This window comes from Rasamsonia emersonii, assembly GCF_000968595.1.
Source record: "Rasamsonia emersonii CBS 393.64 chromosome Unknown ctg1118621760319, whole genome shotgun sequence".
Classification (NCBI taxonomy): Eukaryota; Fungi; Ascomycota; class Eurotiomycetes; order Eurotiales; family Trichocomaceae; genus Rasamsonia; species Rasamsonia emersonii.
In genome coordinates this window covers 45,270-62,614 of record NW_013563082.1, presented here as the reverse complement: position 1 = coordinate 62,614, position 17,345 = coordinate 45,270, and the positions used below count along the sequence as shown (strand labels likewise).

The 17,345-nt window shown below is 50.6% G+C and overlaps 4 protein-coding genes across 4 annotated transcripts; 2 read left to right on the top strand and 2 right to left on the bottom strand.

Annotated features, from left to right (window-relative positions):
- Positions 1-1,240: 1,240 nt before the first annotated feature.
- Positions 1,241-3,866, top strand: T310_5708 (Uncharacterized protein; the record flags this gene model as incomplete). The annotated part of the gene is made up of 4 exons (XM_013471445.1): positions 1,241-1,601; positions 2,059-2,628; positions 2,691-2,956; positions 3,021-3,866. 4 exons carry the CDS (start codon positions 1,241-1,243, stop codon positions 3,864-3,866), a joined length of 2,043 nt encoding a protein of 680 aa, XP_013326899.1.
- A 1,240-nt stretch (positions 3,867-5,106) lies between these two features.
- T310_5707 (VanZ domain protein) lies at positions 5,107-5,598 on the bottom strand (the record flags this gene model as incomplete). Its single annotated transcript, XM_013471444.1, has 1 exon — positions 5,107-5,598. The coding sequence occupies one exon, from the start codon at positions 5,596-5,598 to the stop codon at positions 5,107-5,109; it is 492 nt and encodes a 163-aa protein (XP_013326898.1).
- A 977-nt stretch (positions 5,599-6,575) lies between these two features.
- Positions 6,576-10,349, top strand: T310_5706 (Transcriptional activator spt7; the record flags this gene model as incomplete). Its single annotated transcript, XM_013471443.1, has 4 exons — positions 6,576-7,644; positions 7,706-8,847; positions 8,911-9,593; positions 9,659-10,349. The coding sequence occupies 4 exons, from the start codon at positions 6,576-6,578 to the stop codon at positions 10,347-10,349; spliced, it is 3,585 nt and encodes a 1,194-aa protein (XP_013326897.1).
- Positions 10,350-12,742: 2,393 nt separating this feature from the next.
- T310_5705 (Eukaryotic translation initiation factor 2c) lies at positions 12,743-15,880 on the bottom strand (the record flags this gene model as incomplete). Its single annotated transcript, XM_013471442.1, has 6 exons — positions 12,743-12,951; positions 13,022-14,852; positions 14,920-15,068; positions 15,159-15,349; positions 15,400-15,509; positions 15,620-15,880. The coding sequence occupies 6 exons, from the start codon at positions 15,878-15,880 to the stop codon at positions 12,743-12,745; spliced, it is 2,751 nt and encodes a 916-aa protein (XP_013326896.1).
- Between the last annotated feature and the right edge of the window lie 1,465 nt (positions 15,881-17,345).

Below are 17,345 nucleotides of genomic sequence, written 5' to 3'. Positions count from 1 at the left end.
TGACTAAGAAAGTATTCAAGTAAAGGGGGTAAAAAGTAATTGTTTGGCAGAACTCATGTCATCGATATTCTGCTGTCCAAAATGACAAGCCAAAAATATCTTGTCAGTTTTAACCTTCAGCCTGGTCCCAGATCCCAGGTACCTGCTGCGTACGTACACGGAAACAAGTCGAGGATGCGTTGCATTCCTTGGGTGTCATTGCAGAAGACCCAGCGATCATCACCACGCGAGCGCGAATGACATGTTTCATCTCCCAAGGGCTGTGTTCCCTAGCGCGATCGCTCAAATGCCGTCTGATGCCTCTTTCCGACTACTCCGCAGTATTATTCTTGACATCGCTGATATGATTCGCTGACGGCCAGAATATGATTCCTGTCGTCATTTTTGATCGACCATCTCCCCGCTTTCGACACAAGAGATGTGAACTACGGAATACTCCATCCTGACTGCTGGAAAGAGGGGCAGAACACAGAATGCTCTATTATTATTCTCTCTGTTGTCATTGTCACTACCTACGTATACTCTTGCAGGCGCAGAGAATGTCCCTCATCAGGCCCAGAGAGTACAATTAATTCTACTGAGGACCCCAGGTTTCATCCTGGGTAGCATCGTTGGTAGATCGCATGGGCAGGGTCACTCCAACTGAAATGCTTGGTCTCGTAATCTTGGTGGAATAATGTCGAGGAAACTGTTTGCTTCCCAATTCAAGTCCCAGCTCGTCTGAGAAGGACAAAGAAGAGCTGGACAAAGCGGAATGAAGCAATGATGGGTTTCTTCTCCGGATAGAATGAAGGATCCAGCTCTTGAAGTTCGACAGCTGCAACCCAATCCCTATCCGGTGAACACCTTTCCAAAAAAAAAAAAGAGTCTATGGCAACGACGATATCCGATGGCAAAACGCCCTTAAACCGCCAACGGCAGAGACGCAAAAGATAGAGAAATCGAAAAGCATCTTGCTATTATGGGTATCATCAAAAGGGTATCACTAAGCGAGTATTTCGAGCATGTTGGGATGAACAAGCCGAGGTCATCGCCTCCTAGAGGGCTTGTCTTTCAGCTGCTCCATTATCTCCTCCTTGAACAAGCGTAGAAAGTATCTGATTCCGGCTATCGACATCGACGCGTCAGTATCACTTAACCGATCGTGCGAGAAACCTGCAGATTCAGCCAGAGGCGTCATACAGTGGTCATCAATCTTCGTCCCTCCCATTTCTTCAGGCGGAGGCCCATATCTGAGATGATGGATCTTTTTGTGAAGCCCGCCCACCATCCGATGGAAGAATGGACTCGCCAGCAGCTAGTGGATGCGAAGAAAAGCCGTCAGATCCAAGGCGCAGGGGCTTCAAGGGCGGCTGGGAGAGTATACTTACGCGACGGGTTGCCCATTCCTGTTGACGAGAACAGATCTCAGGTCAGCATGTTCAGGGAGAAAAACAGTGGTGATCTTTTCGACGGCTCACTTCAAACAACCGAAGCCACAAAAAATGAAAAGGCATCCTGCGCAAGGAGACCTCGTTTGTCGTCTGAACGGACCAGCTACATCGAATTGAGGGCAATCCATGAGTTGATCGCCCTCCTTGTGCGAAAGACCCGGGGAAAGGGTCGGTGAAAGGACGGGGAGAAAAAGAAAGAGATGCGTGATGTTCGTTTTTCTTGGGTGGTGGAACCGGCGGCCGACCGAAGAAGCTTCGATGCGGTGGCGCAAACACAACCCTTCAAGACTCTGATCACCCAGTCTCCAGCCAGGGGACGTCGGTCGCGATAGCAAGGACTGCCTTATACTCATCCATTGGTTCTGAAATGGACTTTTCTTTTTTCTTTTGACACGGTGGCGGATTGAAAGCACGTTGGCTCGTTCTCATTCCTGCCTGATTGTTAATTGGATTTTTTCTACGGTTTTCTATATTTCCGCTTCACGCCTCCTGCCGAGTGCACTTGCCTGCGTCCTGTGTTCCAGCCGGACTGCTGGCCCGGTCCGAACCATTGACAGGATCAGAGGCGTGCAGACAAATCCACCCCCCTGGCGCCGACAGAGCTTGCAGTGTTGGACGACGCTAGGCTCTAGATACGTGCTCGATTACCAAACCCGGAGCGGCGCCAGCTCTCGTGTCGAACCCCTCCCTCCTCCAGCCTGTTTCTCCAAACAACCCCTCCCTGGCCGGTCCGTGGCCCCTCAGCTCTGGAAAGTCGGAAATCTGGCCGCACAACGCCCGCCCAGCAGCTCTCGCAGCTGTCCCGATCTGTCGTCGTTGCGGATTTCGCCCCAGGCCGCAAACGCAGCAGATCCTGAATCTCCAGTCAATAGCGCACGGGAGTTTACGGAGAGTCCGTCCCGCTCCTCCTCTCCGGAGGCACCAAGTCGCCGGAGCAGATCACGGAAGCTCGCATCGACCGGCAAGAGAGCATCGAGAAAGGCGCGCAGTGTCCTGGATCGCTTTCGAGCCCTTCATCGCAGAGCAGCCGCCAAGATGGCACATTCATCCATCAAGGTAGACACGAATGTTCACGGTACGAAACGGGGCTTTTCTCACGATGACGATGATGAGACTTCGTCGGCTGGGGAGCGGGAACCGGTAGCAGCTGGTGGTCATCCCAGCCTTCCTCCATTCCTAGATCTGCCAGTATCAGGTCGGTGTCGTCCTCGCAACCAGACCGAAGGGATCGTAAACTAACCCCTGTATTGTATGCAGAGGTGCGGAAGAAATTCGAAGATCTGGAGTGGCTTCAACGAGCGCGCATTACCGAAGGGGCAATGGCCAATGATCCGTCGCATCGGTGGGCGTTGGAGACTGACCCTGAGGTAAAGGCGCGGAACCGATATTTCAATGTGCAGGCATGGGCGAATTCTCGGATCCATCTCAAGGTCCCCGAGGGGGAGTGCGACTTTATAAATGCGTCACCGATCGTGCTGAAGGATTCTTGCACGGGACAAGAAACGAGGTATATTGCGACACAGGTCAGTACCCAGAAGGAATCCTTTGACTCCCCTGCACGGGCTTGACCATTGACCATTAATTCAGGGCCCGAAAGATGGCATTCACGTTACGCACTTCTGGCATATGGTGTATCACGAAACCAAGGAAGTCGCCGTAATAGTGATGCTCACGCAGACTTTCGAGGCTGGCAGGGAAAAGTGTGCCCAATATTTCCCGGTGGACCTTGAGCATCCCTCCATGGACCTGCCAGTTGAGCCGCCGGATCCATTTGTGAACGACGAAACGCACCACAAAATTAATGAGGATATGCTGGGGAAGATCACTTTGCTGGAATCTGAATTCGATGAGGCATGCCGATCCGAGGTCCGAAAACTCGAGCTCAAGATTGGGTCACAGACCAAGATAGTCTGGCACTACCTGTTCGCTGGATGGGCGGATTATTCGAAACCTGAAGGCGAGAATCGGGAAGCCCTCCTCCGGCTGATCAAGCAGAGTGCCTCCAGGAGTACTCCTGACAATCCTCGGGTGGTGCATTGTAGCGCGGGCGTGGGCCGGACGGGTACTTTCATTGCTCTCGACCACCTGCTCAGGGAGCTGGAATCGGGTGAATTACTCAAGGCGACTAGCTGCGAGGAAGATCCAGTCTTTGAAACGGTCAACCAGCTGCGGGAGCAGCGGATGATGATGGTATATAACGAGATGCAGCTTCATTTTATCTACGAGGTTTTGAGGGAGCAGAGCCTCCGGAAGCTTGGAGTCATGAGCGAAGGAGACCCACGGACGGAGTTGAGATCTCCAAAAGTCGCCAAGCTGTCTGTTGACACCGATAATACCTTTTCTGCAAAACCTGAGCTGGAGCCTGTGCCAGACCGCGCTGCCACTCCTACCAGGAGCTGGTCCGGCACTCCTGAGGTTTCGGATAATGAGTAAGGGTTATCCCTTACGAAGATCATCTGTCTCTTCTGGCAATTCTCATCTGGCGAGTGGTGAAAGTGTTTACATTATCGGGCCTTGTTTTTCTTTCCTTGGTGTTACCTTTTGATGCATGCTAAGACGAGCGTTACGAATGTCCATGAGTCTGCATATCGCATCCCATTGCTTTGCTGCATTTATCATTTGGCTTTTGCATGAAATGTGGTCAAGCCCTTAGATTTCTCATTTTCATTTTTGGTATTCAGCATCCTTTTGCATTGTTTTGCCGTGTTCCATGGGTGGCTTAGTGCCTATTCCTCCTTCTACTTTTTTCATTGACCATCTGTTTTTGAGAAGTCCTGTATATTTTGACTTGTTTGTATATTTCTTCACTGTCCCACGCATATCCTCAGTGTCTCTTTCTTTCTCTGTGCTCGTCTCTTTTGCTCTTTTCCGGGCCGTCTGATTGCTGGACTAGGGCAATGTTCTGTGTATTATATATAATTCTTACTGTTTAACTTGGTACTGGAATAGATCCATAGGCTGAAAAATGGGGGAATATCCTTTCCCCTCTGTTGCCTTTGACCGATTGTCATCGTCTCTATGTACTCTACTCCATTTCCTGGCAACCTTCCTCGTATGAGACCTGTCATTAGCCTTCTCACCCTCCTTTTGGAACTCTATTAGAGTCCACAGGTTCGCTGTATGAGACCCTCGATTACGACGGACGCAGCGATGCAGCAGGACTGGCAATGCTATGTAGCAGTAAAAGTGTGAGGTATACTATATGGGTCCCCAACAGCAGAAACGCGTTCTGTCAATTTTCATAGATTAATCGAAAGTCAAGCGATAATAATAATAATATCAATCGCATTGCAGAAGGGGTGATCACATGTCCATAGCATCATATACATAAGTACATCCATACCAAAAAGGCAAGAAAAAAAGGAATATTTTTGCTGGACTGTCTGATTTGCTTTGCACCAAATCCACAACGCCAGGGAGTGTAGATAGATAGTTCAGAAGAGTGAGGGGGAGAAATACATTTAGATTCTGTTCGAAACACGGTCGATCACGATGATTGATGGATTGATTGATTGACTGATTGACGAGAGGGAGGGATAATACCCATCTCATCTTTCGGATTCAACTCAGCGCTCAATCAATTTTAGTGAGGGAGGATGAGGAGGGAATGAGGAATAAAAAACGGCACCGAAAAAAAAAGAGAAAAAAAATGTTCCATCCATATATCGTTCATTCAGTCATTCCTCGTCTTCACATTGCTACTGACGCCGCTGGCTTCGGTAGTACTTGCGGAGGGACCCTTCTGCACCTCATCGGCTTTTTGGTGGTGAGCACCCTCTTCAGGACCTGGGCCATCCTCAGTGTCCCAGTTGTCGACGGCATTCTCGTCCCAATTATCGACCTCCTGCTCCAACGTCGTGACACCGGTTTCCTGTGGACCGAGACGGCTGGTCCCGTCATGCCCGCCGTCACCAGCGCTGGCGCCCAAGCCCAGCTCGATGTCGTCTTCGGCGCCGCCGTCTGCCAGTGCGCCAAAGCGGGCTTTGCGCCGTCGCTCCAACATGCGGCGATGATACCAGCTGCAGAGGCCAATGGCGCCCAAGCTGCCCACCACATTGGCGACGATGTCGAACGGGTCGAAGGGACGGTCGTTCGGGAGGAGACCCTGCACGATTTCGGAGCCGACGCCCAGGAAGAGCGTGCAGACCAGCAGAGTGAACTGCATGGCTCGTCGACGGGACGTATCAGCGATCCAGTAGAAGATGAGGGAGAGGAAGAAGAAGGTGACGAGGTGCAGGAACTTGTCATTGGGTTGTAGCTGCGCTGGTATCGAGCTGGAGGTGCTGTGCGGGAGGAGGCCCATATAGGCCGAGAGGAGGAGAAGGAGCACGAATGCGCCTGTCGAGAAAGACATCAGGAAGTCAATTCCCAAATATGCGACATGCACGCTCATCGAGGACGTTCAAACGTCTTGCCATGACGTGAGGGATCCGCAACCATGCACCGGTGCAGCCATGGTAGCTCTGGTTCATTCTGGGTGACTTACCCGCGAAGGAGTAGCGGATCCGCATCGTCGAGAGATCTGCTGACGCAGTGAAATGTTCTCAGGACTGCAAAACAGCGGCAGGCTGGAGATCAAATGGAACAGCAGGCGGCGTGAGGGCTTGCGTCATGTGCAAGCCGCGACGATCGGCGGAGACTGCAAAGAACGCGGGCTGCTGAAGGAGCACCAGGGGCGGGCTCAGCCCAGGAGCATGACAGGCAGCGAGGCGGGGTCTCTGGAGGCGTTGACGCGATCTGGGGATGTCGATTCGACTGCACTCTGTGGATTGTCTGCAGGCGCAGCACGGCGAGGATGACGAGGCTGTCGAGCACGCTACTGTAGCTTTACTGGACCGGGGCCTGCCGAGAACGGGACGAACTGCGCTTGTGGTCTGAAGTCTGCAGCGACCGCCACGGCCACCTCACCTCACTCGACCGCGCAAGAACCACCTCCAGGAGCCCGACATCAGCCATCAACCTCGCCGTCTCTCCATCGATTTTCGACCCGGAGACATCGTCGCGCTCTTTTTCGCGCCTTGTCCTTCCTCTGGGCTCCCTTTTCGCGTCTGCAACCCGCGTGGTGGTGCCCTGTCCGACCGGGTCTAACCGTGGAGAAACACACCCCCTCGTCCGCCCCAGACCCGGGGTTTCGGTGCGGTTATGTCGCTCGGTCAGCACCACGCCTGGCTCCCACCGGGGCATCTTCGACCCCCCGATGACCCTCATTCCGATGCGCGGGCTGTCAATGGTTTTTCCAAAGCCTCGTCCGCTCCCCGTACCCCTCAGATGCGCGGCTCCGCCGGCGCGGAAGGGTCGCAGACTGGGAATCTGATATCCGATGCTGATACCGCCGCGGAGGAAGATCCACGCATCACCCTCTTTCGCGATCTCTACAAGCGCAGCGAGGCGAAGATTAGCGCCCTTTTCAGCAATGACAAAACCGTCCGTGAGCCCTCCGGTCCCGATGCCATGGCCGTCGAGCCCCCCGATGGCAACGCGGCGCGTCCTGAAGACCAAGCGCGGCCCCCGAAAAAACCTGCCAGGAAGATAGATGATGACGACTATGATGAATACGACGACGAAGAAGGCAGCGAGGCTGCTGACGACTCGGCCGCATCTCCGCTCAAGGCCAAGTCCGCCGCTCCTCCCGTTCGAGATCCGTCGCCAGGGCAGCGTCCCATGACCGCGACAGCGACTCCCGACGGCGCAAAAGAGACGAAAAAGGAGACGGCGGAGGATATTCGAAAGAAACTGGAGGAGGACAAGAAGGCGACTGAGGAGGCTGCGAGGAGGAGCTTCCAGACGATGTTCTACACCCTGGAAAATGACCGGGACGCGATGCTGGACCAGCAGCGGCTCGAGGAGTCGGAGCGGCTCGTCGAGGCGGAGATGTCGGGGCAAAATGCTGCCAACAACTCCAGCTCCGGCACCAACGGCTACGGCTCCTTGAGTAATGCCAACCTCGGCGCCTCCAGCTTGACCCTGAAGAACCTCATTGCTCGGATCGATATGAAGCGGAACATGGTGCAAGCTTCTGACGCGGAGCTCCGGAGCTTGATGAGCGAAGTTCGCAAGAATCGAAGCAAATGGGCAAGTGAGGATAAAATCGGTCAAGAAGAGCTCTACGAAGCGGCAGAGAAAGTGTTGAGCGAACTCAAGGCGATGACGGAGCACTCGACCGCTTTCCTTACGAGGGTTAACAAACGAGACGCTCCGGACTATTATAATGGTGAGTTTGTGGCCGTGTAGCAGTCTGTTCGACCTTTTCTTTTCTTGCTAACCTCCTCTAGTCATCAAGCATCCTATGGATCTCGGGACGATGACGAAGAAACTCAAGGCCTTGCAATACAAGTCGAAGCAGGAGTTCGTCGACGATCTCAATCTTATCTGGTCAAATTGCCTGAAATACAACACGAACCCCGACCATTTCCTCCGCAAACATGCATTGTTCATGAGGAAAGAAACCGAGAAGCTCGTTCCCTTGATCCCGGATATCGTCATCAGAGATCGCGCGGAAGTAGAAGCGGAGGAACGCCGTATGCAGCTTGCCGAGATGGATGGAGCAGAGGAAAGCGATGATGAGCCCATCATGTCATCTCGAGGCAGGAAGGCTCCCGGGAAAACATCCAAGAAGGGAGCTGCTCCTGCCCGTCAGACACCAACTGGATCTGAAGGCCCATCTGGATCTTCAGGTGCTCAAGTGAAGACTGGCGCTTCCGCCGACCCAGATGCTCCGACGGAGGGAAGTCAAAATGGGCTTTCAACTCCACCCGCTGGGACTTCGACTCCTGTCGGCGCGAACGGAGCTGGTGCTGGCGCCCCTGGTAGTCAGGTCGATGCAATGGAAGTCGACGGTTTCAGCGCCCCGAATCCTGCTCCGGGCGCCATGTCTGCCTTGGGTGTCGACGTTGAAGACCCCGAGTATCAGGTGTGGAAACAGGTTACCAAGAAAGATCGTGCCCTCATCGCAGCAGAGAGACATCGTCTATTTAAAGGGGATAAACTAAATCCGGACGAACCAGCGTTGCTTCGAACAAAAGCTGGCATGCGGAGATGGCTAAAGAACCAGAAGCAAATGGTGTCTGAGGCCGATAAGACCCATGAGTCCAATACGCAAGCCATGCAACCAGATGGCGGTGGCGAGACCCTTGCACAAGGCATCGAGGAGGAAGAGGACAGGGTCATTCCAGACTACTATGATGTGATGTCTGGTATTCCCGATATTCCGGAGCATTTACTGTGGCGGGAGGACGCTGAAGGCAATGTCGTGGATAACTCGGAACAGTTCTTGCGAATTCTTCCCAAGGGTTTATTCACTCAGCCCGATAGTAAGCTCTCGCGGAAAATGGATGCAAATATGCGGCAGATGCAGGAGACTCGAAAGGTCTGCTCAAAGATCGGTATTGTGAAACAAATGCAGCTACAATCTCAGGTACGTACCATCTCCAGATCCTCTTATCTCGGGTCTGCGTATTTTCTAACTTGTCTGTCACAGATGTATCAAAATCAATTTCCAAAGTATCAGCCCGAGCCATTTGTGGAACAGGATGTACCCACCCACGTCATGAATGATGAAGGGCCTGTGATAAGTCCTTGGGTATGCAAGGCTGCACTGCAACGGTCGGTTGCGAAGATTCTCTATCACACTGGTTTTGAGGAATACCAGCCCTCCGCTTTAGACGCGATCACAGATATTGCCTCCGAATTCTTCAAGAAGATCGGTCAGACGATGAAGACGTACATGGAAGCTCCCAAGGTCCTTGTCCCCGGATCTCGGGAAGCGGGTGCGCCTAAGTACAAGCCTGCATACACCCAACAACAAATCATTCTTCACACGCTCGCCTCTGTGGGAATGGATGTCGAATCCTTGGAGTCCTACATCAAAGATGATGTGGAACGACTTGGGACGAAGCTTAGTGTTGTTCACGAACGCTTGAGAGCTCACCTGGCAGAACTTCTTCGACCTGCATTCAACGATACCAGTGGGGATGGCTCCAGCATGTTCAACGATGGGAGCGAGCAATTCATCGGCGGCGATTTTGCCGAGGATATCGATGAAGACTTCTTCGGCTTTAAGGAACTCGGGTTGGACAAAGAATTCGGTCTCGCTAGTCTTAGCGTGCCCTTTCACCTCCTTCAAAACAGGATGTTCAATGCTCACCAAGCACAGAACCCAAAGTATGCAGCCTCCTGTTTCGTTTGCTATCTGTATAGGTGTACTGACTTTCTTGCTTCACTTACAGTGCCGCTCAAGCAGCAAACACACTCTTTCCCCCGCCTCCTCCTTATCCTCGCATCTCATTACAAACGTTACCGCATCAGATTGGGTTGGTTCAGAACTTCTTCCGGGAGAAGTTGCGTGCCAATAACGATGAACCTCTTGTTGAGGATCTCGAGCTGCCGCCAAAGCAACGTCCGACAGCTGCACGGCCGCGTCTTCCAGCGTCAGGCAAAATTCCTCCTCCGACTGGTCCAGGTGGTGTCACGACCAGTCCTCAAAAGCGCCCGTTCCCTCCTACTGCCTCCCAGTCGTCTTCCGTCAAACCAGGCACTGCTGCTTCAGAGCCAAGCAAGAAGAAAGTCAAGAAGAACAGTGGAGCTGCAATGGATGCTTCGGGATCGAACGCCGACGGTGCTGGAGATGGTGTCGTGAATACGTCTACAGCAGACTCCCAAGTTCCTGCAGACAACCAGCCCGGAGAGGCGCTGAAAACCGATGTCTCTGCTCCTAACGAGAACTCTACAGCTGCAGCAACCGAAGTTGGCAATGCGAAGAATGGCATCGACAATTCCGCTGGGTCAGATATTCTTGATGGAGAGGGCGGTGGTGCGGTCGCTGGCGACGTCGATGCACACCAGAATAAAGCTAATGGCACGACCACCCCTCACTTAACGGAAACATTGACGATTCTAACTTGTCTACCGATGCAGTGACTGCCGCAGACGCCGAAGGTTCGGGAAACCAAGGCGCTGGCATGATGAGTCCTGAAAGCATTACTGGCCAGCCTTAAAAGAAATATTCTGCACATATCGCCTTCTTTTGCTCTTCTATTCATCTCTTCTTTCTCCCACCGTCCAGACAACTCCGTAATACTTTTGAGCCGTTTTTTCGAATCTTACCTCTTCTTCCGAGCAAGATGCGTCAACTCACGGACGGTACATATCAGTTATCACAGGTACAGACGGATGAACTCAGAGATTCACATCATACACCGTTTTTCCACACTATTCAACTAGCCCGTGTCACAACATCAGTCATGACATGAAAAAAAAGTTCCTCATTCGGTTGGCGGTTATGGTTAAGGCTATGCTATGCTCATATGGATGGGTGTTTTTATATACAGGCATATCCTCTGCATTCGGGTTTGGTGGCAAAGTTGAGTTGTTCAACAGGATGGCGTATCATGGATGACGGGTCTTGTTCACCTACTTTCTGTTTTCTTTGGGTCGTGATTCTCAATCTGGCCTTTTTGTTTCTATACCACTTAATGCCGGCTATTGCTGAATCTTTGGATTCTTTGATTCTTCTTTTTCCCTCCGTGTCTTCATATTTGCGCTTTTTTTTTTCGCCTGGCCGCTGTTCTCACATTTGCCTCTCTGTACACAAACCAGCAAACTCTTAATCCAGCTCAGCTGCTGTCGTTATCACTTCATAGCGTGATTAACGAGGAGGGAAGGAAAAAAAGGTTCCGTGGCCTTGGTCTTGTTTTTTTTCAATTACCTCCGTCCCATCCTACCCTCACCATTCTCCTCCTTCTCCTCCGTTATTTCACCCTCCTGTCTGCTCCAGCAGTATTCCTAGCCTCGTTAGCCTTTTATCGTTTTTTTTCCTTTCTTGCTATCCCATACATACACACACGTCTCTCCTGCTGTATGTATGTATGTCTGTATGTATGTATGTACTCTTTTTTTTTTCGTTTTTCTCTCTTCATGAGAACAGATCCAATTCAAATCCGTGACAAGATCGTCATTCAAAAATCTTAGGAAAAAAAAAGTAAACAGAGCAGAACTGCTCAAGTAGTACATACGTACGTACTGTACGTAGCCTGATTCCTTCCTAAGTTTAATTTTTTAAAAAAGCAGATGGTACAGAGCACTTAATTTTACAATCCGCTTTCTACGTATTACTGCTAGTAGTGCCAGTGTCATCATCTGTCCATTCAACTGATTTGTCTACATACCTGTACTGTATGTACCATCAATCAATCAATCACTTTTTATCTACCTACCTACCTACCTACCCATTTCCGATCCCTCCCTCACACTCATTCTTTCCACCCGCAGCGCAAATAGCTCCGAAAGGGAATGTTGTTTTTTAATTATTATTTATCTTTTTTTTTTCATCGATAAGAACTCTCAACTCAAGCCATGATGCCACGGCCACGGACGGATCGGACCCACTCACAAAGGTTACACTTTACTCCGTACGAAATACGCCATGGCCAAGCTTTGCTTGAGTTACCTGAATTGCATTAGGAATGGAGTCCTGTCGATAACTAACTAAACTTGAATAAGCTTAACTCAGCCCTAACTCTAATTCAACATGCGTACGGAGTACTTTGACTCACAGTAGTTTTTTTTTTCCCCCTTTTCAACGACCACTGAACTGATCGGATCTCTTTCTCTCTCTCTTTTTATCTAATCATATGCGTGTATCGAGTGGATGAGTGGATGAGAATGAGGTTCGGAGTCGATGTGGAGGATCTAAATAAATATCTAGGTATGGTTGGGCATGCACGTAGCTAACGCTCCCCTTCTCACACTCTGTCTGTCTCTTTGCAATTTTTCCTCCTATGGTTTCCTTTCCAAAATATCCAGAAGGAGTGAGGTGGTTCTCGAGAGAATTGGGTAGAGACTTTCAAATCATCTAGTACTCGCAACTCATACACTGTTTTCTGATTCGATAGTGATAACACTGAGTTCGTTTCTGAAATAATTACTTACCATGAAAAGGCACGGAAGGATCTTGTAAATTGGTATGCGAACTTTCCATACGTCTATTACCTCACTTTATTTTCATCGCGAAGACTGCACCAGAGCAAGTCTCAAACGAGTTTACTTGGACATGACTGGAAAAAGAAATTGATTGTAAGAAAGGTATTAATTTGTATTCCTGCTGAGAACTATCTAAGACCTATCCGATATCGATCCGAAGAGATTACGGACTGGTCACTTGGTGAGCAGACGAGATTCGATAGGGTCCGTTAGGGTTTCCCCAGCGCATGGCAGGGAAACGATCAGTCCCAGTCGATTCCAACTACCGCAGACCAATTTTGTAAGAAGAAAACATCTTCCGCAGTCAAGTGTTGTCCCAAACTCTTGTAAAACTAGACAAACCACATCTCAAGGTGATTTCTGGTTTCATTCTGAACCATCGGCAGCAAACGTTTCGGCTCGGCGCCCGGGTATTGCGGCTTCTTTTCCTTCAAGTCGGTCAGTTTGATGTAAGGTCCGCTTTGAGGACCAGACTTGGAAGGAACGTTCTCGTGATGGCGAGCACGGTTAGAGATAAGGTGGGCATAGTACACTGCGGGGACTGATACATTGTTAGTACGATGGAACTGATTGAACTTTGAGGAGATTTGAATTGAAAACAGAAAACTTACACAATGAAACCGAAGTGGTTGAACGAACGTATTGGTAGGAATGATCGTAGATCATGTTCTGAAGCTGGTGGGGCTTGTGCCCGATCTGATCCAGGATCACATGGTAGTGTACCGGACGAGCAGTACCTTGCAGAGCGATGTGAGGGTACAGCAGGAAATCCCAATCGTGGGGACTAGTAATGTCGCGCTCGATGAGAGTCCCTGGAACCGGGTTACCGTTGCGATCCGCCGCATTCTTGTCGTCCGGACGCGGGAAAGCACGCAAATGATGGCGTTTGTTGGCGATCACGACGCAGATCTTGGGAGGCACCTTTTCAGTGCTGTTGTGCATGATCACTTGTTTGATGACGGGCACCTCGTGTTCAAGGACGTGGGAGAACTGGCCGGTGGACACGCCGTCGCGGAAGTAATAGACGTACTGTGGGCGACGTCCCTTCCCAACAGTCGCAGTCCATTCATCGATCATCGGGATAAGCATTTCCTTCATGTTTTGCTCTTCAATGATTTCAACGTGGCGATAACCAGTCTCGCAATTGCCCATGTATTTAGCACCATACTCGTCTGCCGAAACCGCGATGGCCGACATTGACGGGGCCCAACTTCCAGGAGTAGCGTGGGAAACATCGGCTCCAATAATGATGGAACCGGGTCGGAGAGAGGCGTCAGTAACGCGCGGGACCGAGCGAGCAGTTACACCGCCGAGCTTTGCGTTGATCTTCATGGCCACGTTGGACATGTACTGAGTGTTCATTTTCACGACCTGCTGCGATTGCAGAACCTGGGAGGGGACACCCCAACGGCAATCACAAGACTTCTTGATGCGCAGATATGGCCAGGAGTCCTTGTTGGGAGCAAAGAAAATAAGAAGTTGCGGGGTCTTCCTGAAATGGTTTCCGACCTTTTCGTACAACTTCTCGATCGCGTCGGCGATGTCGTCCTTCAAAAGCATGATCACAGGTCGATTCTCAATCTTGCCTCCGTGGCCAGCGTACTGCTTCATGAAACCGTCGATCCAGTTCTCAGCTTGGGTCATTTCGAGCGTGTTGCGCTTGTATACGATGATGCCGCAGCCCCAAGACTTGAGGGGAACGCGGTTGGTCTTGAGGAATTTCTTGCCGCGCAAATCCCAGCGGCCAGTGACCCCGGGGTTGTGCTTCTGATTAGCAAATTGAATTTCGGGGTTCGGAAGGACACGAGCCTTCGTCTTGATCATTTCGTCACCGACTTTGAGTCCGAAAGACTTCAGGACAGGATCATTTGCATGGTCCAGCGCTTTCTTGGATTCCTGGACGCTAGCCAAGCGAGCCTGTGGACGTTGAACCGCGAATTTGAGCATGCGGTAAGTCTGTTCATCATTGAGCTTGTATGGGTAACGCTGAAGTCCCACGATGACAAGATGTTCCATAGGGTAAAAGACACCGTTCTTTGTCATTTCAACAACCGGCAAGTTGGGGTATTCGAGAATGACATTGTAACGCTTTTTGAAGTACTGGAACATCGTCAACTTCTCGGTTTTGCCAGTGGCCTTGTCCTTGTAATCAATGGTGAACTGGTTCGTGTCGGCCAGGACGAGGCCCTTGACGAAGAAAGTGCGATTCACGGGACAACCCTTGTAAAATGGTTGAACCTCAAGTTTGCGGATCCGATCGTAGATGAGATTCCACTCGGTGGTTCCCATGTGTCCGAAGTAGCCGTCATCCTTGGGCTGCGTACGGCGGCCGACTTCCCAGTAGTCACGAGCGTTCACAAACGCACGAGCTTGTCCGGCGAGAGTAATTCGCGCCCAGAATGCGGTATTTTCAACATCAACGTTGACAACAAGACGGCCAGGCTGTGATGAGTGTTAGCAAAGTCGGGGAAAAAAATGAAGGAAGAAAGAAGCGTAGAAATAGACTTACGAGGGCGGCACGGATAGCCTGGTAGTAGCCCTTGTAGCAAATGACGCCGTCATGCAGATCCTCGGATTCGATTTTCTCATTGTAGAAGGAGCGCTTGAAGCAGCTGTACTTGGTGCTTGGATACTCACGCATCAAGTGGTCGAGGAAGTCTGTCACATTGTCAGCGATCATTGTTTTTTTTTAAACTATGGGTAAGGCGAAGAAAGAAAAAAAAAAGGGAAGATGGATTTTTAACTCACTCAGAGCTTCCAGAATCGATTCGTCAAAGGTCTGACGTCCAGAAAGCCATGCATCAATGACGGCCAAGTTCACCTGCTTGGTGCGATGACAGAAAAGGCGAAACTTGTTAGGCTTGATGCCGGTCGGAGCTCGACCCTCTTCCTGATCGAGGTCGACCACAGCGCTAAAGTCCTCGTATTTGTGGAAAGACCTACTGATCTTAGCCAAAAGATATATTGATGGAAGGGGGTGTTTGCTTACCAGGCCAATTTGTTGCCATCAAAGATCATCTGGCGAAGATTCTGCTTGCGAACGCTCGAGTTCCAAACCTTCTTGACCACGGCACGCTTCTCGTTGTTGCCAATGGTAATCTAGTCGAATGGCACGTTAGACGGAAGTCAAGTATAGAAGCTTTGTGATTGGTCATATATAGGCAACAAGCATCGTTTTGAAAGCTGAGACAGGAAGGGAAGATACTCACATCGTACTGCCACACCGAGCGGGTGGGGAACTGAGTGATCGGATACGCATTGAGTTTCAACTCGACTTCACGACCAGTAGTGTTGAAGCCTGGACGCGGAACGGTGTTCACAGGCACGAGATACTTCATACGCCAAGCTGGGTCAGCATACTGATTGCGAGCACCCAGACGTTTGCCCTCCTTTGGGTGCACGAGAAAGGGATCAGATGGAATAGGCTTTTCGTCTGCCTTGGAAGGCTGATCCTTCGAGGGGTTGGACATGACGTGGTTTGAGAAGAAACAGTGGTAGAGAAGTGGTTGGTGTGTGTCGATGTCAGGATGGATGGTACAGACAAGCGAGAGGAAAGGAAGTTGAGGGTTGTTAGAAAAGAAAGAACAGAACAGACGGAAGGGGGGAGAGAAGGGGCTTTATATAGCTGAGAAGGGCATGTCTGTGAATATCCAATGCTCCATTCACAAAAGCAGTCGGAGAATACCGAATGAAATGGGTGAATTGCACTGTGAAACGGGGATTTCCAGCAGGCGGCCGGTGAAGAGCCTCAGTGATTGAAAGCGAACGGAACAAGCCTGCGCTTCACCGCCGGCCAGTGTCACACAATATTTCGCCGAGTGCAGAATTGGAAGGGAATTCCCGTTGCAGGAGGGTGAATTATTTCTTTTGTTGGCTCCGCAGTGAAGTACAGTACCAGTTTCGTGTGTAGCCATGCCCCGTTTACAATGCAGTGAAGCATCAAACATGTGCATAATGTATTGTACATATCTTATCAAAAATCTGACTTACTGAACCATTGACTGGAAACGCCCCAAAAGGCAAATCCAAGTTTCTATACGGGTTTGGTTCGCGTCTCGGACGCTCCCGGGCTGGATCCCCAAGGGGGTCCTGCAAACGGGCCGTTTCGGCAGCCATGACTGTCAAGCGTTAGCCAGCAAATCCTTGATGTGGACAAAAGATACGATTACGGTAAGGAAAAATGCCTGCCGGTAAAAAGAGATTGATGGAATAGGATGACAGGTCAACGAGAATTGAGAGGCAGCTAGTGAAAGAGGAAGCTTGATACGAAACTGACAGTACAAGGCGTGTTAACAGCTTGCTTCGTATAATGAAAGAGTCATGAAAGAATGCTTGAGGATGGAGGACAGAAAGGGCTTGATGACAGATTGGAACTGAGAAATCACAACAACATGATCCGCAGCTGTTTGCGCGTGTACTTACCAGATAGCAGGATATAACACGCCTCGAGAAGATAATAGAAGGCGAGGCCGTCTTCAAGTGATCGATTACTTTACGTGTTCTATATGAACAGAGAGATGAGTTAAGGAAGATGGAACGACAAGTGAGACTTGATAAGATGGATGAAAGTAAGAGTCAAGAAGATGACCCGTATTAGAGACTGGAGCGATGTCTGGAGGGTGGAAGAAAGGATGATGACCGCGTCCACCAAGGGAGCCGAGTGTCAACAACAGGTCTGGGAAGGCAGACACGTGTCCGTGTTTGGAAAGATGGATGACGCGTGTCGAAGCCAGGAAGGAAAGAGGAAGAGAGATGTTGTGATCGGGTAGAAGAAGAACGTTGGAAGGTGAGGAAGGAAGCGGCAGACCCGTGATCTGTCCTTCCTAAAGAGGAAGCAAAGGGAAGTTGAAGAAATCCAAACCTACCTGACTGATGAGTCGGATGTTATAGAATGATGATGATGGAAATCAGGGACGGTATGAGAGGAAGAAGAAC